General features: G+C 48.7%; 1 protein-coding gene across 2 annotated transcripts in view; it reads left to right on the top strand.

Moving 5' to 3' along the window:
• The first annotated feature begins 498 nt into the window (after positions 1-498).
• The window catches only part of GIT1 (GIT ArfGAP 1), a 50,032-nt gene continuing 24,711 nt past the window's right edge, over positions 499-25,819 (top strand). Inside the window, exons 1-6 of one of the 2 annotated variants that reach the window (XM_035139350.2) lie at positions 499-698; positions 18,980-19,113; positions 21,227-21,339; positions 24,088-24,193; positions 24,850-24,936; positions 25,123-25,253. In XM_035139350.2, the coding sequence (XP_034995241.2) occupies positions 647-698; positions 18,980-19,113; positions 21,227-21,339; positions 24,088-24,193; positions 24,850-24,936; positions 25,123-25,253 (623 nt within the window). In that variant the 5' untranslated portion in view covers positions 499-646. The remainder of the gene's footprint in view (positions 699-18,979; positions 19,114-21,226; positions 21,340-24,087; positions 24,194-24,849; positions 24,937-25,122; positions 25,254-25,819) is intronic. The other variant, XM_035139354.2, reaches the window with a different exon arrangement.

Below are 25,819 nucleotides of genomic sequence, written 5' to 3'. Positions count from 1 at the left end.
GCAAATAAACTCGAGCAGAATTGAAACAGTACACAATAATGATACATATATTTAAATAATAATAATAATAATAATAATAATAATAATAAACGAATAAAATACAGAGCAACAACCCCGACTAAAATGGAACCCTCTTCTCAGAGTGCTCCTGAGCATGTGCAAAGAGCCCGACGCGAGGCTCCTGCCCTGCAAAGTCAATGCGTTTCTGCTGCCCGCGTCCACTCTCCCCGCGGAGGAAAGGACCCAGGTGCCCTGAGCTCCAGAAGCCAGGATCCCTCCCTCCCTCTTTCCGAGGGTCTCGAAGGGACCCAAGCGTCCGTCCCGCCCGGCGCGGCTGCTCCCGGGGACCCAGGCGTCCTGCTTCCTCCTCCTCCTCCTCGTTCCCGGCGAGGTCGCGCCTCGCTGCGCCCTCCCGCCGCGCGCCTCGCTCCGCCTCCGGAGGGCCGGCCTTGCGCGCCCGCCCGCCCGCCCGCCTGGCTTCTTCCTGCAGGAGGCGGAGGCGCAGGAGGCGGCTGCTGCTGGCGCTGCTGCTGCTGGCGCTGCCACCGCCGCCGACGGCCGCGCTGAGCCGCGGAGCCCGGCGGCCGAGGGAGCCCGAGCGGGGCGGCGCCGGCGGGGTGGTCGCGGCGCGCGGCGCCCGCTCAGGATGTCGCGCAAGGTGCCCCGCGCGGAGGTGTGCGCCGACTGCAGCGCCCCAGGTGAGCCCGGCGGCGCCGGGAAGGCGGGCGGGGAAGGAAGGGAGGAAGGAAGGAAGGCGGGGCCGGGCCGGGCCGGGCCTGCAGCAGCACCAGCTCCGGCGCCCGCTCCGACGCCGCCGGCCGCCAGGTAGGGCGAGCCAGCGAGGGAGCGAGCGAGCGCCGAGGCCGGGCCTGCTGCTCCCGCTGCTGCGGCGAGACCCGCGCGGAGCCTCTCCGGGAAGAGAAAGGCGAGCCCTTCTTGGGCTGCCTGGCTGGCGTCGCCCCCACCGCGGGCGCCCCGATCGGCCCCCGGGAAGGGGACCCAGGCGTCCTGGCGCACCGCACCCCACCCCTGCTACACGCGCTAGGAAGAGGACCCAGGCGCCCTGGTGCCCGCACCCCGGTGGAAACACCTGCACCCAGGTGTCCTGGCGCCCCCCTCCCCCGTAAACACTAGGAATAGGACCCAGGCGTCCTAGTGCCCCCACCCCTGTTGAGGCACTGGCAATATGAGCCGGCCATTCTCTTTCCCATAGAAAGAGCAGGAATAGGACCCACCTCCCCATCATAGGGAGACTAGGAATATAGGGCCCTGGTGCACGCCCTCCTTACCGTGGAAGCACCAGGAATAGGACCCAGGCGTCCTGGTCCCCCCCCCTTTATCATTCACGGACAGGGATATTTGCATTCTTAATCTGCTCATGCCGCTTCTCTGAGCGATGGGCTCAGGGGCAAGGAGGACACCTGCTCCACATGCAGAAGGCACCAAGTTGGCTTCCGGTTGGCCTCTCTGGTTAGGGCCGGTCGAGAGACACCCCACCTCTCTGGTGTCCTGGGGAACTGCTGCCAGTCAGTGTGGGGAGTACAGGGATCGATGAGCCAATGGTCTGACTGCCTTGGAGCCTCCTGCCCCACCCAGACCCTCTTTCTTTTTCCTCCTCTCCCAGGCATCTTTTGGGGCCCCTCCCAACCAGCACCGAGGAAGGAGGACCCCCCCCCATGCCTAGGCCTTCACACACCCCTTACTTATCACACTTCTAGTGACCTGGGACAGAGCCCAGCAGCGCTCCCATCCTGCAAGCAGAACCCAACTGTCTGGGTGCGCCCCCTGACATCCCCCTGTACCCTCGGAGAGACATGTGTACACATGTGACCCCCATCTTTCAGCTGCCCAACCAAGGCCTTCCTAAAGCGGCCTGGCATTCCTTGGGGTCAGTGTGTGTGTGTGTGTAGGAGATTGTAAGATCATTGGGGCAGAGTTCTCCCTCTTCCAACTCATTCCAAAAAAAAAAAAAACATCCACCACTTCCCTGTGGATCTGAAATGGGGTGTTTGCTCGTTATATAAAATCCGGAGGCCTGAATTGTAGAACATTCTTCTCCGGCAGGAAATCGCAGCTCTTTCTCTCCCTCTCCCCCCTTTCGCTAATTAATAGGAGATCCAGGGTCTTGGTTGCTATTTGTAGTTTCTCAGGAGTTAAAAGTTTCATGGGGGTGGGGTGGGGAGATCCCTCACCAGGTGTGTGTCTGCGTGTGTTGAGATTTATCCTCACCTGGGCACAGGTGTGATCTCTTTTGTGGTTGGGGGTTTTTTTTCCAGGGTTGGCTGGTTGCTTCACGGAGCAAAACTAGGCCCCTATAATTTAGGAACAGAGGAACTTCTATTGGGTCAGAATGTGACTCCGTGTAGCTCAGTTGTGTCTACACTGACTGGCAGCAGCTCTCCAGGGTTTCAGGCAAGATGCTGCTCTGGACGGTATGGCAAATATCTAGATTTGATAACACAACTTTTCTGTAGAAGTCTACTGAAAGCAGCTTAGCGCAGAAGGAAAATAAATGCAGATCATTGCATCATTACGGCGGCAATCAAATATGGCTAAATTGTTTCAGAATGTAACAAACCTGCCAAATAACATTGTTTGATTATGTGTTTGAACCAGGGACACCCTGTCCCATGGAGCTAGGATACTTCCTCCTAGATTGCAAGCTGCCTTATACTGAATCAAGCATTGGGCCACCTAGCGCATTATTGACTGGCAGCAGCAGGGGGGGGGGTCTTTCCCTGGGCTACCTGGGAATGCTGGGGATTGAACTTGGGACCTTCTGCATGCAAGACAGGTGCTCCAACAGGAAGCTACAGCTCTTCCTTTAAAACAGAAGACAAGGTTCCGGTCCTCATGGTTCTGAATTAAAGGCTGCTTTCAATTGGAACAGAAGAATCCATCTGCAGAGTCCATTGTCCACCCGGCTCAGGGCTGTTTACTCTGACTGGCAGCTGCTCTCCAGAGTTTCAGGCGGAAGATATTCCCAGCCATACCTGGAAACAGCAGAGATGAAACCTGGGGTGTGCTGTGTTCAGGACAGAGGCTCTACCATGGAACTATAGCTTTTGGCCCCAGCTGGTTAATGACTCTGACTATTGATACTGGGAGATCAGTATCTACTGGGAGATCTACTGGGAGATCTCTGGGTGGTTTGCAGCAGATCCGCAAGGATTTCTTACTCCTGCTACGTTAAATGACTTTTCTTCCCATCCCTGCCATTAGGCTCCTGAAATGAAGAAAATTTGATGTAACTTGGAACAGATTTTTGGGGAGATATGGAAGGACCCTCAGCTCAGTCCTAGTACAGTCATACCTTGGAAGTCGAACAGAACCCATTCCGGAAGTCCGTCCGACTTCCAAAACATTCGGAAACCAAAGCTTGGATTCTGATTGGCTGCAGGAAGGTCATGCAGCCAATCGAAAGCCGCAGAAGCCCCGTCAGACGTTCGGCTTCCAAAAATCGTTCGAAAACCAGAACACTCACTTCCGGGTTTGTGGCATTCAGGAGCCAAAATGTTTGAGAACTAAGCTGTTTGAAAACCAAGATACGACTGTACTCGAAACCAATCTCTGTGCCCCATCATGCCCTTTCATTCTAACTTGGCTCACTCTCTTGAGCTGTCCATGGACCATAGCCCAGTGGTAGAGCACCTGAAGTTCTTGGGTTGAACTGCTGGCATCTCCAGGTAGGGCTGGGGGTGTCCCTTGCCTAATATCCTGGAATATCTGCTGCCAGTCAGTGTGGACAATACTGAGTTAGATACACCAGCTTGCTACATTCTTATTTCGAGAACCAATGTGGTGCAGTGGTCAGAGTAGGACCTGCGAGAGACGAGGGTTCAAATCCCCCTCGGCTGTGAAACTCGCTGGGTGTGACCTTGAGCCAGTCACTGCCTCCCAGGCTGACCCGCCTTGCAGGGCTGTTGTGGGGATTAGAATGAGGAAGAGCTGTCACCTTGAGATGATTGGAGGGAAATGTGGGGTAAAAAAGAAGAGATAAACAAACATTTAAGCCAGCCCTATATTTATGAGCATGTAGCCTGGTATCTTAGAGGGTTGTTTTAAAGCGAAGAATCATAGCTCAGAGGTAGAGCACCTGCTTGGCATGCAGAATGTCACAGCTTCAATGCCTGGCATTTCCTGGTAGGGCCTGAAACCCTGGAAAGCTGCTGTTGCCAGCCAGTGTAGGCAGTACTGAGTTAGATACCCTAATAGTTTGACTCTGTCTGTATAAGGCAGCCTCCTATGATTACCGGCAGTTGAATGTGAGAGCTCAGACCTTTCTTTCCTTTTTTTAACAACCCCACTGCACTTGCAATGTGGTAGGAAATGTTCTGTATTTACAGCATTTCAGCACAAATACCGATTCTGGGTCAAGGGGATGACTGTGTGAATCGTTCTTTAAAAATGGGAAGGGGGAGCAAGGTCCTCAACTGCTTATGAGTCCTTTGGTTGTGGGGGAAGAAAGGGCTAGATCGGAGCAGGAGCCAAATTTGAGCCTCCCTATACAGGAGCAGCCTACCTCGGAGTGCCCTGCTTGTGATCTTCCTTCCGCTTGCTTTGTGGGGAAAAGACTGTGGCTCCAGTCCTTTGTGGCACCTACTAGATTGGGCTGGGTATGTGCCCCCCCAAAAAAAACTCTGGAGAGAACTACTGCTGCCAGTCAGTGCAAACAATACTAAGCTAGGCAGGGCAATGATGCTAGTGTAGGGAGGTTTCTGTGTTGGCCTGGAGGATTCCCTGGCTTGGGTCTGAAGTCCTTATCTTGCAGAATGGCCTGTTGAGGAAGTGAACAATAGAGAAAAACATTAGAGGGGGGGTCTGTTTCCTGCAGAGGGTAAATGCAGAATTTTGCTCCTTGCTCTGCCTTGCTATCATCCTTATGTGTGGGTAAGACACACCCTCCATCCACATCTCCCCGCTCTGCAAAGAATAATCTAAATAAGTTGTTTTTAATATTGTGTTTTATTTTATTTATTCTGTACAATATATGCACTGTTTGATTGTAAAAGCAGCAACAACCCTCAAAGCAGTTAACAGTGAAGATACCGGTAACACAGTAAAACGATCAAGGGAGTGAATTAATCACAATAATTTTAGACTTATTTTAGACTTTAGTAAGAGCTGTTCGGCAGTGGAACTTGCTACCAAGGAGTGTGGTGGAGTCTCCTTCTTTGGAGGTCTTTAAGCAGAGGCTTGACAGACATATGTCAAGAATGCTTTGATGGTGTTTCCTGTTTGGCAGTGGGTTGGACTGGATGGCCCTTGTGGTCTCTTCCAACTCTATGATTCTATGACTTTGGAAAAGTTAAAAGAACGACAGAGCAAAACTCACACCAGCTATCTAAGCATCTGGCTAGGCTTGCCAAACAAAACTGTTTTTTAGCAGGAGCCGAAAGGGGTTTATAGCTACGGAGGCTGCTTGGTGTCCATTGGCAGGGAGTTCCAAAGTGCAGGTACTGCCACCCTAAAATACTGAGCTCTTGCAAATGTTGCAACATGCTATGGGACTTTACATACATGCCTAATTTTATTTGTATTACACCTTCTTTCCACATTTCAAGCCATGCGCAAGGCAGCTTGCAACATGAAAACTATACATAACTGCAACATCGCAAGCGTAGTCATGAACAATAAACAAAACATCGAGAAATACTCAACCAAACGGAACGGTTTCCACATAAATCACAAGATCTGAAATACAGATACACAAAAACCAACAGCAAAAACACCCCACCCCATTAAAACCCTCCCCCTAACAACACCGCAGCCTAAAAATCTCTTCAGTTGCCTCCGCTATTACGGTAGTTTCTCTGGTGGTGGTGGGGAGGAAATAAGAAATTAAACCAGGGGTCAGCAAACTTTTTCAGCAGGGGGCCGGTCCACTGTCCCTCAGACCTTGTGGGGGGCCGGACTATATTTGGAAAAAAATATATGAATGAATTCCTATGCCCCACAAATAACCCAGAGATGCATTTTAAATAAAAGGACATATTCTACTCATGTAAAAACACACTGATTCCTTGGGCCTTAGTTTGCCTACCCATGAATTAAACTTAAGGTTGCAGGTGCTGGGGTGGCCCTAGCGTCCGGAAAGCTTCAATTTCATTTATTATTTCTCAAAATCTATATACCACTTGGTTATTAAAAAAACCCAAAACCTCAATGTGGTTATGAAAAGTATAAAGCAAAATATAATTATGAGTAAGAACCATTAAAAAATAATTAAACCAGCAATGAACAATATAATCAAATAAAATACCAGTATTCTAGATATCTGGACTGGCTTGTCAAAACAAAAATGTCTTTAGCAGGCACCGAAAAAAATACAGTGAAGGAGCCTGTCTGATATCAAGAGGCAGGGAGTTCCAAAGTGCAGGTGTGGCCTCTGATTGCTGGGTGTGACTCTGCTGGAGATTCCCAATGTAGATGGGCTAGACCTGATATTGGGCCTTCCGCTGTTCGTTCTTTCCTATTTCTCCCCTTTGTCCTTTCCTTTTGTTTAGAATGATCACAAACTTGGGGGACGCTTTAAAAATACATTCTTCCGTGGTTTTGCAAGGCCTGTCCCAAGGGTGGGTAAAACCTGTGGGACTCCAAATCCCATCAGACCTAGTAGCTGGGAGTCGGGGATGATGGGAGTTGTATTCCAGCAATATCTAGAGGGCCGCAACTCCCCTGCCCCAGCTTATGGGGTGTTTATCCGTCTTGTTCCCGTGTCGCTGAGAGTCAAGTGATTCCTACTGGTCACCGGAGCACCCCAGTTCCTTGTCTTGGATTTTGTGGGGCGATATTGCTCTGAACCCGGGGTGGGGGGAGGCTCCTTTCCGATACAGCCGGGGGGGGGCACCAAGGATTGGAGATCTAGCTCCCCTTCCCACCTCCAGCCTCGGTTTCCTTGGCGGCAGGAAGAAGAGGGATGCCGCTGGCAGGGAAGGCTCTCCTGACGCATGAGAAGCTGTTCCTCGGTGCCAAAGGCTCCCGGAGGCACAGAATGCAGACATCTGCCAAGTCAACTCTCTCTTCACTACCATCTGTGCTGGATGAGCCCCCCCCCCACATCCTTCAAGACTTGGGAATGGGAGGCTGGGAGGAATGGCTGGAGAGATCCTTGCCGGTGCTTCCGGTTGGCGCTGGGGACCCCGAATTGAGAAGGAGGGGCATGAAAATCCTGCCTGAAACCCCAGAGAGCTGCTGCCAGTCAGTGTAGACAGTACCGACCTAGAAGTAGTAGTAATAATAAGGTTGCCAGTCAAAATAACCTTCTCAACTCTGGCCAGCTATATGAACTTAGTAATAATAATAATAATAATTTATTATTTATACCCCGCCCATCCAGCTGGGTTTCCCCAGCCACTCTGGGCGGCTTACAACAGAAAAATGAAATAAAACAATTAAACATTAAAAGCCTCCCTAAACAGGGCTGCCTTCAGATGTCTTCTAAAAATCTGGTAGCTGTTTTTCTCTTTGACATCTGATGGGAGGGCGTTCCATAGGACAGGCGCCACCACCGAGAAGGCCCTCTGTCTAGTTCCCTGCAACTTGGCTTCTCGCAACGAGGGAACCGTCAGAAGGCCCTCAGTACTGGACCTCAGTGTCCGGGCAGAACGATGGGGGTGGAGACGCTCCTTCAGGTATACTGGACCGAGGCCATTTAGGGCTTTAAACACTTTGAACTGTGCTCGGAAACGTACAACCATTGGTCCAAGCAGTGTGTGATAAAATAAGAATAAAGTGCAAATGATTACAAACTTGGGTCAACAAAAAGCGATAAAGCAATCTCTATGCAGCTGTACAGTTGAATAAAAGAATCCCAATGTGTTGGCAGTGGATATAATGGAACAGTGAGTTTGCCTATGGAACTCGCTGCCACAAGGTAGATGGTGAGAAGTCCCTGGGTTAGATGACTTTAAAAAAGATCGGACATCATGACCTACTGAGGCCTGTGAGTCTCTATGGCCGTAAAGAGTCTATCACCTGATATACCGTACTTGGTGAGCCTCTGGGTATATTGGGTGAGCACAGAATTGTCGAGTTGAAAGCAGCTCTTACTATCAGAGAGTTCTCCCTAATGTTTAGCCCCAAGACCCTGCAGGCATCTTGTCCTTGGCTGTCCACTGTCTGAAACACAACACTGGGTTTGGCGGTCATCTGATTTAGCATGGCATTTTTCGGTATCCTATGAGGCTGAGTCTGGCTGACAGATGGCAAAGTTGATAGGTGAATTGGATGCTGCCCTGGGCTCCTTTGGAAGGAAGGGGGCGTAAACTAAATTCATAAATTATTATTATTATTATTAAGAATGATGCTTCTGCTTACACACATGCCCTATGTGCTGCAGACTCCAGGATCCCAGAGCGGATGGTACCACTACTTGGGGGGCGGTGGGATTCCCTAGGGCAGGCATCCCCAAACTTCGGCCCTCCAGATTTTTTGGACTACAATTCCCATCTTCCCCGCCCACTGGTCCTGTTAGCTAGGGATCATGGGAGTTGTAGGCCAAAACATCTGGAGGGCCGCAGTTTGGGGATGCCTGCCCTGGGGGGGGGGAGCTGAGAGGCAGGGGGGGGCACCGATGCCAATGCCAGCCAGACTTTCAAAAGTAGCTTTCCCTGGCTCAAGCTCACCAATTTCGTTGAATTAATCAACCACAAAGTTTTAACTTTGAACAAATGTGTGATTAATTGTTTCATTGTGCTGTGATCTTCCTTCGTGGGCCATGCAAACCGCTGTTCTGAATAATGCTTTTTCGTGGGGTAGGGGGCACTGCGGATGTGTTTATGGAATGGGGGGTGTCCCCTCAAATAAATTGGGAACCACTGAACCAGATCCTGCCTTGTTTTGTCAGCCGGGGCTGGAGATTGCTGTCCGTTCTTTCCATTCTCCGCAATCCAAACTTCGCAGGTCAGCCATAAACTTCCCCCCAGGCCAGGAGAGGAAGGAAATGTCGGGAGGGGCTCTCCATCTGCAAGCCCTGGGCATATCCTGCCTTGAGTTGGGCTGTGGTGTCAGGCTTGTTTTCAAGTTTGGGGCTGGGACTGCCTCCCCCCCCCCCCCCCAAGTCTGTCGACACCTATCTTGCCTTCTCTTCTACACAACCCCATGAAATCACAGTTTGGTGGGGGGAAAGGGACCCAGGAGTCCTGCGGCCCGCCCACTTTTCCAGGCCTCATTTCCTAGCTGGGGGCGGGGCGGGGTTGGCTCTGTTTTAAGTTCCTCCCCTTTGTGGGTCTTAGGAGCTCCTTAGCAGTTGCCCATCTATGTACCTCAGTGTTGTCCACACTGGCCGGCAGCGGCTCTCCAGCATTTCAGGCAAAGGGCGTTCGCAGCCCTGGAACTTCTACATGCCACGCAGGAGCTCTGGGGCTGAGCTACAGCTTATCCTCTAAAAATAAAACCAGGTTCTAGTCTTCACGGTTCTGACTGAAGGGTTGGTATAAATAGGGACTTGTGCAGGCCATTGGGCTATCCTGCTGGCTACTGCCTGCACTGACTGGCAGCAGTGGCTTCCGGGTTTGAGGCAAGGGATCTTTCCCGGCCTCGGGGAAGGGCATGGCAGAGTTGGGAAAGGTGCAGGAAAGGGCGACCCAAATGATCCAGGGGGTGGAGTGACTCCCCAGGGAGGAGAGCTGGGTCTTTTTTCATTTACAGGAAAACTAAGAAGTGGCAAGAGAGGAGTTAATCAAATTATGCAAGGCAAGGAGAGAGGCGGGAGAGAAAAGCTTTTCATTCCCACTCATCATGCTAGAACTGGTGGACACCCAGCGAAGCTGAAGGCTGGAAGATTCAGGGCAGACCAAGAAAGAGTTGAACTGTGGAACTCCCTCCCACAGGAAGCAATGATGGCAACCAACCTGGGTGGCTTTAAGAGGACTGGGCAAATTATTGGAGGAGGAGGAGGAGGAGGAGGAGGAGGAGGAGGAAGAGGAGGAGGAGGAGGAGGAGAGGGCTATCGCTGGCTGCTAGCCAGGAGGGCCATGCCCTGCCTCCATAGTTGGAGGCAGCCATGCGTCTGAATGCCAGTTCCTGGAAAACTCAGGAGGGGGAAGTTGCTCTTGTGCTTGGATCCTGCTTGCTGGTTTGCCATTGTGGCATCTGGTTGGCCCCTGTGAGAACAGGAGGCTGGGCCCTCTTTTGCCTGATCCAGCGGGCTCTTCTGGTGAATGCCAGGGGTCAGACCTGCGACCTTCTAAAGGCAGAGCAGGTGCTCTCCCACTGAAGCACAGCCTGCTTCCCCAAGCCATTCCTCACCAGCAACTCATCCTAGCATTTCAGGGGGTTGGGCAAGATGACCACTTGGGTCCCTCTCAACCTGACAGTTCTTTGGGAACCAACTCCAGGTGCGGCAGGAATAGGCAGCAGCAGGCTGCTCACAGTTGATTCGGGGGTTTTTTAGGACGAGCCTCTGCGCTCCCAGCTGTCTCCCACGCCCTGTTTCTGGCGGAGATTTGCATCCCACAGGCCTCTCCGAGACATGATTGAACAAGGCCAGGCGGAAGCTGCGGCCTGCGAGCGATTTGGGAGCCGCCGCTTGGCTCTGAAGCCACCGTACCCACATGAAGCATGCCCCCCCCCATTCGCCCAAAGAGGGAACAGTTGTTGCCAGCTGTGGCCGCCCATCCAAGGAAGCTGGGGAACTCTGAAGCAAAGGCTGGGTGTTTGTTGTGAACAATGGAAGTGGCACAGAGTTGGGTGAGGAATAGGAAGCGGACATGGAGCAGCCGCTTGGCAGGCAGAAGGTCCCTGGGTAGGGCACGGAAGGGCTCCCTGCCCGAAACTCTTGTGCATTGCTGCCAGTCTGTGTAGACAGTACTGAGCTGGATGGACCAAGAGTCCGACTTGGTAGAAGGCAGCTTCCTATGTTCCTGTTTCAACCCTTTATTCAAAACCATGAGGACCAGCATCTTAGCAGTCAGGTTTTTGGGAACCATCTGGTTTTAAAGAAAGGGCTCCTGAGAGTTCTGTGCTGTTTTTACTCTCCAAATTTTTGTTACTTTATTTTTGTTTATTAAATTTGTATACCTCCTTATACCTGCAGGTCTCAGGGCAGATACAGCATACAATCACAAAATACATAATGAAAATGAAAACAACCCTTTAACGCCCCCTCCACCAGCACATTTTAAAAGGGCACATTGCATGTCAGCCAGCCCAAGGCATGGTTGAAGAAGAACATTTTTGTCTAGCGCCTAAAGATATATAAAATGATTTTTTTATCGTTTTGATTCTGTCAGAGCTGAATTACCTTTCAACGATTAGCTTTTTAGCTGTTTTGTGTTTTCTCTGAGTTGCTTTTAATTTCTTGCAAGCCACGTCGAGTCCTGGTCTGGGAAAAAGGCAGGATATAAAAATATTCAATGCTTTTTTTCCTTCAAAAACAACCATGTTTAGGGGTACTCTCATTTTCCTACGCCTATTGAAATGCTGCCTCTCAATTAGGCCAAACTTAGATTCACAAAATGTTTAGGGGTATGCGTCCCCCCCTTACGGGAGGCTGTGGTACTTTTAGGGGACTTGGAGCGTGGCCTGTTGGCCATGGCAGGGTCAAAGCTGGGTGAGGGAGCCGGCGGGGTTGTGGGCGGGTGGGCTGTCTCTCCCTGTATGCCTCCTTTGCTGGTTGACCTTTCCATCCTGCTTGCTTCTCTGTTCTGGAAAAGAGAATGAAGAAGAAAAGGCCCTCTTGTCAGGGCGGCACAGCTCCCCTCCCTTGCAGACCCACAGCGGGGAGGTGGCGATCGAACCAATTTTTCAGCCGTGTGAAGTACAAGAGGGCGCAGGGTTGATCCCTGGCCCGTCCTGGTTGAAAGGACCTCCGTTCATGGGGAACAAAAGAATGAAGGATCTTAGAAATTGCAGATATTCCAACCCCTGCAGCGCTGGAATTTGCAACTGTCCCATATGGGAATCGAACCAGCAACTTTGCTGTTATCAGCACCACGCTCTAACCAGCTGAGCTATCCAGGGAGTGTATCGTAGAATCGTAGTAGCATTGGAAAGGACCCTGAGCGTCATCTTGACCAAGCCCCTGGTGAATAGGCATTCCTCTGTGGCGACCGTAACCTAGGTTTAAAGTGCCGTTTGGTGGTTAGCTTATATATCTGGGTTTCTAACACGCGGCTCAATGTCAGAAGTGAGGTTACAGGGAACCAGGCAGAAAGCCTTCTTGGTGGTGGCTCCCACCCTGTGGAATAAACAGCTATATAGTGGAACCTCGGTTTTTGAGCGTCTCGGAACCTGGACGCCGAAAACCCGGAAGTACAGTGGTACTTCTACTTACGAATAACTCTACTTACAAATGTTTCTACTTACGAATAGAGCTCCGTCTGCCATCTTGGATGCGGTTTAGATAGGATTTTTTCTACTTACGAATTTTTAGATAGGGTTGCTTCTACTTACGAATTTTTTCTCCCAATGCATTCCTATGGGATTCGACTTACAATTTTTTTCGACTCACAAATGTGCATTCGGAACGCATTAAATTCGTAAGTAGAGGTACCACTGTAATTGCTTCTGTTTTCAAATGCGCCTCACAATTTTTGCCATTGAAATTGCCGACAGCCCTTTTGCGCCTCGGTCGTCGAATGTTTTGGAAGTCAAACGGGGGTCTTCCGGTACAGAGGTTCGACTGTACGACTTTTAGAAGACATCTGAAGGCAGCTGTGTTTAGGGAAGCTGCTAATGTTTGATGTTTTATTGTGGTTTTTATATCTGTTGGAAGCCACCCAGAATGGCTGGGGCAACCCACTCAGATGGGCGGGGTACAAATAAAATTAATAATAATAATAATAATAATAATAATAATAATAATAATAATAATTTATTATTTAGACTCTTGATTTAACAGCCTTCCGAGATGGGGAGGAGAGGCCCCTGTATAGATTGAGGCATTGCTTCTGTCTGGGGTGCCCCTCTGAGCCAGACTGACTGGGGCCTCTCTGTTCAGGGTGGCCCTTTGTGCCCTCAGTCTCTGGAGGAACGGGGGACCTCCTCTAGGCATTGGGTCAGGGTGGCATCTTCTGAAGCGGCCCTGCCTGGCAGCTGGCGTGAGTCTTCGCTGGGTCCAAGGCAGGGTGCCGGCCATCTCTCCGCCCCCACCCAGCAAACAGCCTTCCCCGGTTTCAAACGGCCTTTTGTGCCAGAGGAACAAAAGGTCCCCAGTGATTTGGTGGCAAGGGGGGAGGGGGAATCCAGGGACTGGGCCTCCCAGCAAGGGGGAGGCGAGTGACGTCTCAGAGCCTCGGGGCAGCGCCCAGGGCCCAGCGTCCCCTCCCAGGGGCATCACAGTGGCAAAGGCAGCAGAGGCCACACTTAGAAATCTTAGCAAAGAGGATTCCAGGGCGTTCAATAGTTGTGATTCCTGCCCTCCAGGGGGACTCTAAGGATCCCTTCAATTCTGTGATTTAGCCGCACCTTGTTAATTGTTTGTTTGTTTGTTTTTTCAAACAAAACTAGTTTTGAAATAATTGTAAATAGTTGGTTTTTTAAACTGATTAAATCAAAGAATTGTAGACTTGGAAGGGACTCTGAGGATCATCTAGTCCCGTTGTTCCCAATGTGGGGGGCAATTTGATTTTTTTTGGGGGGGCGGCAATTCAAGAATGAGTTAGACCAAGTTAATGGCCTTTTAGGCTTCCTCCATGTGAATAAGAGTTCACTTTCTGAATAATAAGAATTCTATGTCACACTGGGGGTGTGTGTGAATTCTATGTCACTGGGGGGGAGCAGAATCAGGATTTTAGAGATGCTTAGGTGGGGCATGGCCAAAAAAAGGTTGGGAACCACTGATCTACTCCAAACCCCTGCTGGTGTCTTCTTCTTGTTTTTTGTAAATTATAAATCTTGTATTATTGTAAATTATAAATCTTTTGTATTATAAATCTTGCGAAATAAATAACCTGAAAACTTGTTTTTCCCTCTCTTGTTTCTCCAATGCACCCCCCCCCCAAAAAAACCCACAACCTTATCAGTGATATCATGGGTGTCACTGAGTGCAAACTCGTGCTCGGTGCTCTCTCCATTGTCTCTTCGGACTCTTGGTGGTGCAGAATTGGGCCTTGGGTACATTGAGACAGAGGAAACTGCTTTCTACTGAATCAGGCTATTGGCCCACCTGGCCTGATCTTGTTTATACCATGCCTTTAGGATTTTGGGCAGGGAGTGTCTAGAGACCCTAGGCATCGAATCAGGGACCTTCTGCATGCCAAGCAGAGCTGTGGGTGGAGAATAATAATTTATTATTTATACCCCGCCCATCTGGCTGGGTTTCCCCAGCCACTCTGGTCGGCTTCCAACAGAAATATTAAAATACACTAATTTCTTAAAGATTAAAAGCTTCCCTAAACAGTGCTGCCTTCAGATGTCCTCTAAAAGTCTGGTAGTTATTTTTCTTTTTGACATCTGGTGGGAGGGCGTTCCACAGGGCGGGTGCCACTACCAAGAAGGCCCTCTGCCTGGTTCCCTGCAATTTGGCTTCTTGCAGCGAGGGAACCGCCAGAAGACCCTTGGCACTGGACCTCAGTGTCCGGGCAGAACGATGGAGGTGGAGACGCTCCTTCAGGTCTACTGGACCGAGGCCGTTTAAGGCTTTAAAAGTCAGCACCAACACTTTGAATTGTGCTCGGAAACGTACTGGGAGCCAATGTAGGTCTCTTAGTACTGGTGTTATGTCAGGCATCCCCAAACTTCGGCCCTCCAGATGTTTTGGACTACAATTCCCATCTTCCCCAACCACTGGTCCTGTTAGCTAGGGATCATGGGAGTTGTAGGCCAAAACATCTGGAGGGCCGAAGTTTGGGGATGCCTGTGTTATGTGTTCTCGGCGGCTGCTCCCAGTCACCAGTCTAGCTGCCGCATTCTGGATTAATTGTAGTTTCCGGGTCACCTTCAAAGGTAGCCCCACGTAGAGCGCATTGCAGTAGTCCAAGCGAGAGATAACTAGAGCATGCACCACTCTGGCGAGACAGTCTGCAGGCAGGTAGGGTCTCAGCCTGCGTACCAAATGGAGCTGATAAACAGCTGCCCTGGATACAGAATTGACCTGCGCCTCCATGGACAGCTGTGAGTCCAAAATGAGAGTCTTCTGCGTGCTTCTGAAGGAGATGGCAGTGTTCTTGGGCTGAGGAACACGTAAGCAAATTCTGCAATCCTCCTGAATTGGGGTGGGGAGTGGAGGGTTGGCACTGCAAATTTCGGTGCATCCCCGGGGAGTACAGGGTGGGGGTGCCAAGCTTGGAATAGCTACTTGCGTGGGAGCCTCTCTTTAGGTTTTTAGTTTTATTTGCACATAGGCAAAGGGAGGTGTGAAGATTGCACAATGTTTTAACCATGAAGTCTGGTAGCTGTGCGGTGCAGAAGGAAATCGGCGGTGGTGGTGGAGGGGGCATAGTTAGAACAGGGTGAATGTTGCAGCCTTGCTTCTTCCTCTCTCCTCACCCGCTCCCTCCCCCCCCCCCAAGATTGTTCCTCTGATGCTTTATCTCACCAAGACGCCCATTCTGCCCCACTTTTGGGAGCCACATTGGGCGTCTCAGAAAGATGAAGGTGCCATTTGGTGCCTAGTTTATATATCTTGAGTTTCTAAAATTGCTCGCTGCTGGAAGTGAAGTTACAGGGAACCAGAGGGCCTTCTTGGTAGTGGCACCCCGCTGTGGAACGCCCTCCCATCCGACGTCAAACAGATAAAGAACTATATAAGTTTCAGAAGACACCTGAAGGCAGCCCTGTGTTGGGAAATTGTTAATGTTTGAGGTTTAATTGTGTTTTTAAATCTGTTGGCAACCCAGTCAGATGGGCGGGGTCCAAATATAATAATACAGTGGAACCTCAGTTGCCGAATGCTTCAGAAGCTGAACAATTTGGAACCCGAACGCCCACAACCCGGAAATGAATGATTCCGTTTTCGAACGCGCCTCAGAGGTCAAATGTGTTTCTCCATTTTTTAAAGGGATTTCCGGTCTTCCAGAACAGATTACAATTGACAACCAAGATTCCACTGTAACAACAACAACAAGTATTTAACAGCCTCCCTAACTTATATATCTGAGTTTCTAACATTGCTCTTATGATGTCATTATGTCCTTAAATCAGGCTATGGTGAGGTGAGGTGAGTGGAGGCAGTGGAAAGAATGAGATTCCCACCTGAGGATGCTTTTAAAGCAGGGGTCGGTAAGGTTTACCTCGCCTGAGCTGGTTCACTCCAGCGGAGATCCCTCTGTGGGGTGATTTCTGGCATTTGCGTCTGCGCAGGCGCAATTTCCGGCTTCTGCGCATGTGCAGACGCGATTTCTGGCTCCGCGGAAGCGAGTCCCCGTCCATGTTGTGCCGGTTTAGCGCAGTGCGCAGGGACTTGTCGAGCAGGTGGATCGGTTCGTGGACCCGTTAAACGACCTCTGTGGGCCGCTTGTGGCCCATGGGCCTTAGGTTGCTGACCCCTGTTTTAAAGTGTCAAGGCCTAAAACACACTCGATTTCTCTCTTTGTCACCTTGCTGGAAGGGGAAGAGTTGTCTCGATGTTTCTAGGGCGGCCTTTCGGGTTTCCTTAGCAACCAGGCAGGAGAGACAAGGTGTGTCTCTTCTGCATCAATAGATTTTTGATGGGTGCTCTCCCACCTCCTAGCTTTCCAGTGAAGATGGGAGGGGAATTCCCTGGAATAAGGTTTGCTGCGGAGGGGGCAGAATCTGCATTTCCAGATCTTGGGGGGGGGGAGGGAGGGCCCCCCTCCCACAGCCAGTGGTCAAATGGAGGAGTGTGGATGCCATCAGGGGCTGTGGACTTGAGCCCAGACTTAGCCCCAGAATGTGTGGGACGAGGATACTGTTCTCTGAGCATGTACAAAGGGTTTTTTTGGGGGGGAGGAAGGAGCATGCTGCATGAAAACGTTAATGTTTCGTATGAAAATTGTTCTTCTTTATGGCACAGTGCATATTTTTTGTTGTAAATTAGCAAGTATGGCAAAGGAAACATCAAGCTAAACTATGCCATAGGAAAGAGGAATAAAAATACAAGTTTTCTTTAAAAATGAAGTTTAAAAAAAGAATGACTAGTGTAAAATATATTCCATTGTGGGATGCACAGTTCATATTTATATAAAATGTATCAAGTGTTCAAAAACATTGCCAGATAAAATCACATTTAGTAGTCTATTTGTATGTATAGTGTAGGGTAGTATATTTATGCTTTCAAACGCAAAACAAGTTACCTTTTAAGTAACTAAGTGATGGCTAATAATAATAATAATAATTACAGAAAAGCTTCTCCTCTCCCTGCTCCCCAAGCTGAGAGTTAGAGGCAAGTCAGAAGTCCAGAGGCCCCCAAACCTATTTAAAAAAGAAAAATTAAATGTGCTGCCTTTGCATCTGATGCCATCTTGGTTTTACTGGATGATTTAGTTATTTTTAATGATCTGACAATATGAGGATGCCTTTGTAGGTGTGAAGAGGCAGCTGTAGCTGTTTTTAATTATAAAAATTAACTCATCAGAAGCATCACCACCCCCATTTCTGCTTCCCGATATTGTTCGTGTTATTCATTTACAGCTTGCCTTTTTCAGAAAAGCGCATGAGCCGTCTTCACATGAAATCAGGATAACACAAGGCACCCAGGTCCCCCTCCTGTAGCTCAGGGGTTTAGAGTACTTGCTAGGCATGTAGAAGGTCCCTGGCTCAGTCCTTGACATTTCCAGGTAGGGCTGAGAGAGACTCCCTGCCTGAAACCTTGGAGAGCTGCTGCTGCTGCCAGTCAGTGTAGACAGTACTAAGCTAGATGGGCTTAGTGGTTTGGCTTAGTATAAAGCAGCTCCCTGTGTTCTTTCTCCAAAAACACATTTCCATTTTCTTTTCGTGAATATACTTTTAAATTTCGTTTTATAATGTATATAAAACAGAACCGAAGTTAAGAGCTGAAAGTTAAAAGATGAAAAAACAAGAAGCTATAAAATAGGCACGGAGAATTGAGTCCAATTGCACGTGGGTTAAAATAACAAAGTCCAAGTAAAGAATATTAGTGTCATCTGATTATCAGCTCCGGTACAAGGTTGGGACGAGGGTTTTCTTGAAAATGTTGGCTCTGTTGTACATGTAATAAAGGAATACCAAATCATTTTTAAAAGGCCTGGTCCTTGTCAAAATCCCAAATTATGCGTAGTTTTCTCCATTCTAGCTCTATTCCAGAGTGATTAGTACCAAGCGTCCAGAGTGATATTTTGGACCATTTCCCATTGAGTTGCAAATAACTATTAGAGCTGCCAAGATCATATAGAAGACCAATTCTTTTGGCACTATATCTACATTGGCACCATCATAAACATTAATTTTGGACAACAGACCATGGTTTCTTTAGTAACATGTATCGTTTCCATCAAAATTAAGCTCCAGGAATTTTGCGTTGACTTACATTGCGACATTTCCGAGCACAATTCAAAGTGTTGGTGCTAACCTTTAAAGCCCTAAACAGCCCCGGTCCAGTAGACCTGAAGGAGCGTCTCCAGCCCCATCGTTCAGCCCGGACACTGAGGTCCAGCACCGAGGGCCTTCTGGCGGTTCTCTCGCTGTGAGAAGTGAGGCTACAGGAAACCAGGCAGAGGGCCTTCTCGGTGGTGGCGCCTGCCCTGTGGAACGCCCTCTCACCAGATGTCAAAGAGAAAAACAACTACTAGACTTTTAGAAGACATCTGAAGGCAGCCCTGTTTAGGGAAGCTTTTAATGTTTAATAGATTATTGTATTTTCATATTTTGTTGGAAGCCGCCCAGAGTGGCTGGTGAAACCCAGCCAGATGGGCGGGGTATAAATAATAAATTATTATTACATTCCCATCCTAAATGTGCCGAGTTCATCGCAGCAACCACCTCCAACAATTAGGTGACACGGAAGAAAGCGTTTCTGACATTTGCAATTTCAAGGCGTTTTCCCTAAGGAAACTGGAAACAGGCATTAAGGGTCGCGATTTCCAAACTTTGAAGCTTGTGTTTTCTCTCCCTCCAGACCCTGGCTGGGCGTCAATCAATCGCGGAGTGCTGGTCTGCGACGAATGTTGCAGCGTCCATCGCAGCCTGGGGCGCCATATATCCATTGTCAAGCACCTTCGCCACAGCCCTTGGTCTGCCACCTTGTTGCAGGTGGGTGGGGGGCACCATTTGGGATTGGGGCGGAGGGACAGTGGCACCCCCAGAAGGGTGGCACAAAGCTGATTTTGAAGCGTAGTCTGCTATTACCGTGTTGGCCCACATATAAGCTGCACCCGCATATAAGCCGCACCTTTAAAATTTGGCGGCTTGGGGGAGGTTTGGGAACGGGGGGAAGGCTGGGCACCGTTGCCCCAGGCTCCTGGGTTACTTCTGGGGGGGGGGGGCCAGGGAGCCATGTCACTTTTGTCGGAAGCGTAACGTTGTGAATATAAGCCACACTTTAACTTTTCACGATCGGAATTTGGAAAAAAGGTGCAGCTTATATTTGGGCCAATACAGTATTATTATTATTATTATTATTAATTTATTATTATTACAATATAAATTACAATATAAAAAAACAAAATATTCCATAATCCATATGGCGAAACTTACCAGAAGAATAAGAAATCAAGATAGCAAACTTTCTATAAAAGAAATGGAAAGGTTTTATTGAATATTTACAGATAAATTGTAAACAGATTTAAAATGTTGGCTGGGTTGTTGTAATAACATGCCGTTTCATAAGCGTATATATTTAAAGAAGATGAATAAATGAACATATTAAGTTAATTTGGATATGCAGAAGATATTAAAAATAAATTTAAGGAACCGCAGAAAGTGGGGGGAGGAAGTCAAGTTTTGAAATGTCAAAATGATTGTAAAATCAGTGAAATGTATAAATCTGAGAAGTATAAATGAAAATTAAAAAAGAAGACAAAAGTAAGAACCAAAACAAAGCACTATAGCCCTCCCACAACACATTTAAAAGGGTATCGGATATCCCTCAGCCAAAGGCCTGGTTAAAGAGGAATTGTAATCTCCTTGGGGGCAGGGGGCTGTCTCTTCCATCTTTCTTTCCAGCACACCAAAATGCAATTTTAAAAAAAATTATTAAGAAGATCCCCAATGAAGGAAGGTTGCAGTGTTCAAATTAGAAAGAAGGCAAATGAGAGGCGATGTGAAAGAAGTTTATAAACATATATATGGCATAATTGGTTGTCCATGTGCTGGAACTCATAGACATCCAATGCAGCTGAGTCAGGGCCGGATTGAGGTTTGATGCGGCCCTCGGCTCCTAAAGGGAATGGGGCCCTTTATATGTCCAGCTGTCCTTTGTCAACAACAAATTCTTGCTGTTTTTTGTGTGTTGAATATATGCTATATGGCAATTTAATATACACAAAACACTGTTGCTGTATGTAGGTTTTATTTTATTTGCTTTTTATCTTACATTTTGGAAATGTACACCCCGTTTTCCCCCCTTTTAACTTTTTTTGGGGGGGGCCAAGAGAGTGGGGCCCTAAGCTATAGCTTGTTGAGCTTATACGTAAATCTGGCACTGAGCTGATTGTTGGGTGATTCAGGACACACAAAAGGCAGGACTTCTTCACACAGTTAAACTGTGGAACTCCCTGCTGCAAGAGGCAGGGACAGCCACCAACTTGGATGCCTTTAAAAGAAAAATGGACTCATTCATGGAGAAGGAGTTTCTCATTGGGGAATCTGGTTGGCCGCCGTGAGAACAGGATGCTGGCAAAGGGGGCCCTCTTTGGCCTGATCCAGCAGTCTCTCCTTATGTTCCTAAACAAGTTTTGCTCAGCTTTGGGGCTGGGGGGAACCATGCCACAGTCTTTGCAGGAGTTACGGGGGCACGGGAGAGGCAGACCATGGAATCATTGAGAGAGGACGTTCAGGGCCTGTATTGTTAAAAAGCAATGAACAGCAGGTATTAGAAGCAATCAAAAGGTAATTGCAACCAGCAGCATACCGAAAAGGACACGTGTTTTAATCTCGACATTCTCCATGCCTGGATGGCCGAAAAGAGCACACCGACGTCAACAAGCAGGGAGTTCCAAAGAGGTTGGTTTCTTCTTACAAGCGTGTTAAAACGAGAATTATTCTGGCACCTGTAAGAAATACCAGTTACACACAGGCCAAAGTGGTCAGACGAGCATCGATGCAACAAGGTGATCCTGCAGGTGAACTGGCCATTTTCCTTTTGATTTTCTCTCCTTCTTTTTTTCCCTTCCCACCCTCCCAATCCCCGCCCCCTGGTCCTCAGATGGTGCACACCCTCGCGAGTAACGGTGCCAATTCTATATGGGAACACTCGCTGCTTGATCCGGCGCAGGTCCAGAGTGGGAAGCGCAAAGCTAACCCCCAGGATAAAGTCCAGTGAGTGCCAGTGGATTGGGGAACGGGGTAGACGGGGGAAGGATTGGGGGGGGTACCTACCTAGAGAGATGGGGGGGCTCATTCCTCCCGCAAGGAGGGGTGGCAGTGGACATTGACCATTCTGCAATTTATGTGGGGGTTACGGGGTGCATAGAGAAGGGAGGGGCTGCTGGGTGATGCCTGCTGTAATTAGGATTTTCTGATAAACCCCTGTCTTACTCACGATGTCAGTGTTGGACCAGTTAGCCTCCACTGACAACTCATCTTAACTGGAGCCATTAAAATAATAATAATTGTTTGACGGTTATTAACAACTCCCAGATAAAATTGCTGCAAATTGCAACAATCTGCAAGAAAATACGACTTAGCGTAAAATTGCAATATTTCTTCTTAAAACGTCTCAAAATCTACTAGGATTTGCTTTTGTGGGAGGGCATGGTTTTATTGACAATATTACATAGGGGCAGCCGGTTTCCCCTGAATTGTTTTCTGTACTCACTTGCAATTCTGGCCCTTGAGGCATCGTTTTTCCTGCCACTGCAGCCAAATCCCAAATTTTATTGAGCATTCGTTCCAAGAAAGTAACTTTTGAGCCATTAGCAGATAGCATGCAAGTTCCTTAAGTGTTCTTTGCATGTGATAGGCGATGTACAGTTGAGCAGTATCGACCGTGGATCTAAGGGAACTTTGCGTTTCAATATGTTTCTTATCATTTTATCACGCACCTGGAATTGGAAGGCAGACCGTACAACCCAAAGGATGAGGGCAGCTTAATTTTAAAGCCCATCCTTTTATTCTGTATAGAGTTAAATCTGCTTTTGCCAACCTGATGGCCTCTCAGAGGTTTTGGACTACAGCTCCCATCAGCCCTCAGCAGCCTGGCTTTGTCTTGGAGTTGTAGTCCAAAACCTCTGAAGAGCGCTAGGTTAGGGACAGCTGTTCTATACACTCTCCAAAGGCCTCTCTGATCATCGAATCATAGACATGTAGAGTTTTAAGGGACCTGAGGGGTCATCTAGTCCAACCCTCTGCAACACAGGAACCTTTTGCTCAACATGGGACTCGAACCCACAACCCTTTGATTAAGAGTCTCATGCTCTACCGACTGAGCTATCCCTTATGCCTCTATTCTTTAACTGTGGCCGAATTCCTGGCCTACTCGGACATCTCAGCCTCCTGCAAGGGCCCTTTTAATAGTTCTGCAAACGAAGCGGGGAACTAATTTTGAACTTGCTGACCACAGCAGAGAGAGGAGAGACCCAAGAGCTCTATGTCTATTTTGGAGCGGAAGCCTGAAAGCGTTGGAGAAGGAACAGGAGCGGCTCCAGTTGCAGAAGACACCTGACGAAGTCATAACTCTGCCTTTGCCAGATGTTTCAGACTACAACTCCCAGCATCCCCAGCAGGCATGGCTGTCTGACGCTGGGGCTGATGGGAATTGTAGTGCAAAGGATCTAAAGGGCACCAGATCAGGCAGAAGCAGAGTTTAGATTTCCATGGACACCGTCGGTCATTTCCACACTTCACCCGATAACTTAGAGGATTCAAACTCTTTCAGAAATGATGTGTGGGTTGTCTGAGGTGGTAAGGGACCCACAGATCATTTCTGACAGTGTTTGAGCTACTGCAAAATCAAAGGGAAATTATTTTGCCCTTCACAGAGCTTGCATTTTTTCCAAGTTTCATTCTGTTCTTACTCTGCACATCGCTCTGATGGCTTTAAATTCTGATGCCACCTGCGCTTCCTGCATTGCAAGGGGTTGGACTAAATGACCCTTGGGGTCCCTTCCAAGTCTACATTTCTATAAGATGATGATGATGGAAGAAGGCAAAAACAATGCATAGCTGCCAAAGTGTTTTGTAGGTCTCTAGGTTCAACTGCATTTCTTGGGTTTATTATTATTATTACTATTGGGGTTTTCTGCCTTGCAGGCAGCCTTCCACTTTACATTCCAATCCATATTTTGTTGTTTTTAATAAAATGTTCAAACCAAGAATTAGGGCCTTCCCAGGGCAGGGCCTGAAGCTTGTGCTGGAGGAGGTGGAGCAGAGAGGGAAAGAGTGCCTCTGGTCATATGCAGAGGTGCTCTTAGCCCTCATTATCCAGAAACTTGATGGGCTTCCAGGCTGTCTGACTCTTCTCAAGGCCACTGCTGTGAATAAACCCCTGATGGGGAGAAAGGCCTCACCTGTACAGTTCATTTAAAGCCGCATCATACAGTTGTAACAGTCTTGGCTTCCCCCAGAGAATCCTGGGAACTGTAGTTTTTTGTTAGGAGATCCCTCCCTCTGTGCCCTTCACAGAGCCACAATTCCCAGAGTTCCCTGGAAAAGAGGAATTGATGGTCAGAACAATTGAGGAATTGTACTTCCGTGAGGTGAGAATGGTGTGTGTGTGTGTGTGTGAACCTAATAACACTCAACACTCATGACAAGCTACAGATCCCAGAATTCCTTCTGGGGAGGAAAGCCACGATTGTTTAAAGTGGTATAATCGTGCTTTAAGTCTGTAGTGCGGACGGCGCCTTAGTGTGGTTCCTCACTGATCTGCTCCTGTCGAAACAAAATCAAAATAATTCCTTCCACTTATCTGAAGAAGTGTGCATGCACACGAAAGCTCATACCAATAACAAACTTAGTTGGTCTCTAAGGTGCTGCTGGAAGGATTTTTTTTTTATTTTGTTTCGACTACGGCAGACCAACACAGCTACCTGCCTGTAACTGATCGGATCCTGTTCTGTATCGCAGCCCCACCAAGTCTGAATTCATCCGTGCCAAATACCAGATGTTGGCCTTTGTCCACAAACTCCCGTGCCGAGACGACGACGGCGTCACCGCCAAGGACCTCAGCAAGGTAAAGACCTCTGTGTGCGCACCTGAAAGGGGTTTACGAAAAGAAGAACTTCATGAAACCATCAGAGTTAAAAGCAATCCTTTTTTTCTTTTTTAAAAAAGTTTAGGGGTACTCTCATTTTCCTACTCATATTAAAATACTGCCCCTCAGTGAGGCCAAACTTAGATTCACAAAATGTTTAGGGGTATGCACCCCCTGTGTCCCCCCCCCCTGAAAAAAAGCACTGGGTAAAAGCAACGATTTAAAATAATTCCAAATATTAATGATTGGAATAAGGTAAAAACCAGATGAAAACACATGTCGGACTTTGCCTAAACAGAGAAGTTTTTAACAGCTGCTGAGCAGAGTACACAGCGAAGGCGCCTGGCTGATATCTCTAGGCAGGGAGTTCCAAAGGACAGGAGCTGCCAGGCTAAAATACGGATTTCTTACAAATGAAGAATGAGTATTGTGTGGCACCTGTAATTATGGCAGCTTCACAGCCTGGAGTGGTTGAGAGGGATTAAATGGGGTGTATGAGCTCTTGTTTTCTGGGGTCTTTGTCCCTCGGTGTGTGTGTGGGGGGCTGGCCTGTTTGTGTGCGCACATGTTTGTAGATAGCTTTGTGTGTTTTCTTCCACCTGACATCTCTCCTCGTCATCCTCCTTCCTCTGCAGCAACTGCATTCAAGCGTCCGGACAGGGAACCTGGAGACCTGCTTGCGCCTTCTTTCCCTGGGCGCCCAGGCCAACTTCTTCCACCCGGTGAGCCCCCACCCCCCGCCACTGCCCCATCCCCCAATGTCGGGTTTCTTACCCTTCCGCATCCTGCTAGGTCTTGGAATATCTGCCCTTTTCGCTTAATTGGTAGAACAGCCGGGAGAGAGAGAAAGAGTGCCTCTGGGCATGCGCTGTGTGTGGTGGTACAGCAAAATCCTCTGCTTTTTGTAGGAGAAAGGGACGACGCCCCTGCACGTCGCTGCCAAGGCGGGGCAGATACTCCAGGCAGAGCTGCTCGTCGTCTATGGGGCAGACCCTGGGGCGCCTGACGTGAACGGACGCAGCCCCATTGATTATGCCAGGTGAGAGTGTCTATAAGATTGACATGCATGCCCCCGCCCACTTCTGACTCTAGCCCCTCCCACTGCTGGCCCAATATTGCCTATCAACGGGGTAGCACTGTGGTCTAAACCCCTGAGCCTCTTGGGCTTGCCAATCGGAAGGTCAGCGGTTCGAATCCCCGCGATGGGGTGAGCTCCTGTTGCTCTGTCCCAGCTCCTGCCAACCTAGCAGTTGGAAAGAACACCTGTGCAAGTAGATAAATAGGTACCGTTGTGGCAGGAAGGTAAACGGCATTTCCGTGTGCTCTGGTTTGCACCAGAAGTGGTTTAGTCCTGCTGGCCACATGGCCCGGAAAGCTGTCTGTGGACAAACGGCGGCCCCCTCGGCCAGAAAGCGAGATGAGCGTCGCAACCCCATAGTCGCCTTTGACTGGACTTAACCGTCCAGGGGTCCTTTACCTTTTTAGCTTTACCTATCAACAGTCTAATAGATGGTTACCTATTTGTGGTTCCTGGTTGCAGCAGATCCATTCTGTTGTGTTGAGTTTGGAACAGGTCTCTTTCTCTCTTTCTCTCTTTCTCTCTTT

Source organism: Zootoca vivipara, chromosome 15, assembly GCF_963506605.1.
Source record: "Zootoca vivipara chromosome 15, rZooViv1.1, whole genome shotgun sequence".
NCBI classification, from domain to species: domain Eukaryota; kingdom Metazoa; phylum Chordata; class Lepidosauria; order Squamata; family Lacertidae; genus Zootoca; species Zootoca vivipara.
This window is presented reverse-complemented; position numbering and strand designations above follow the sequence as displayed.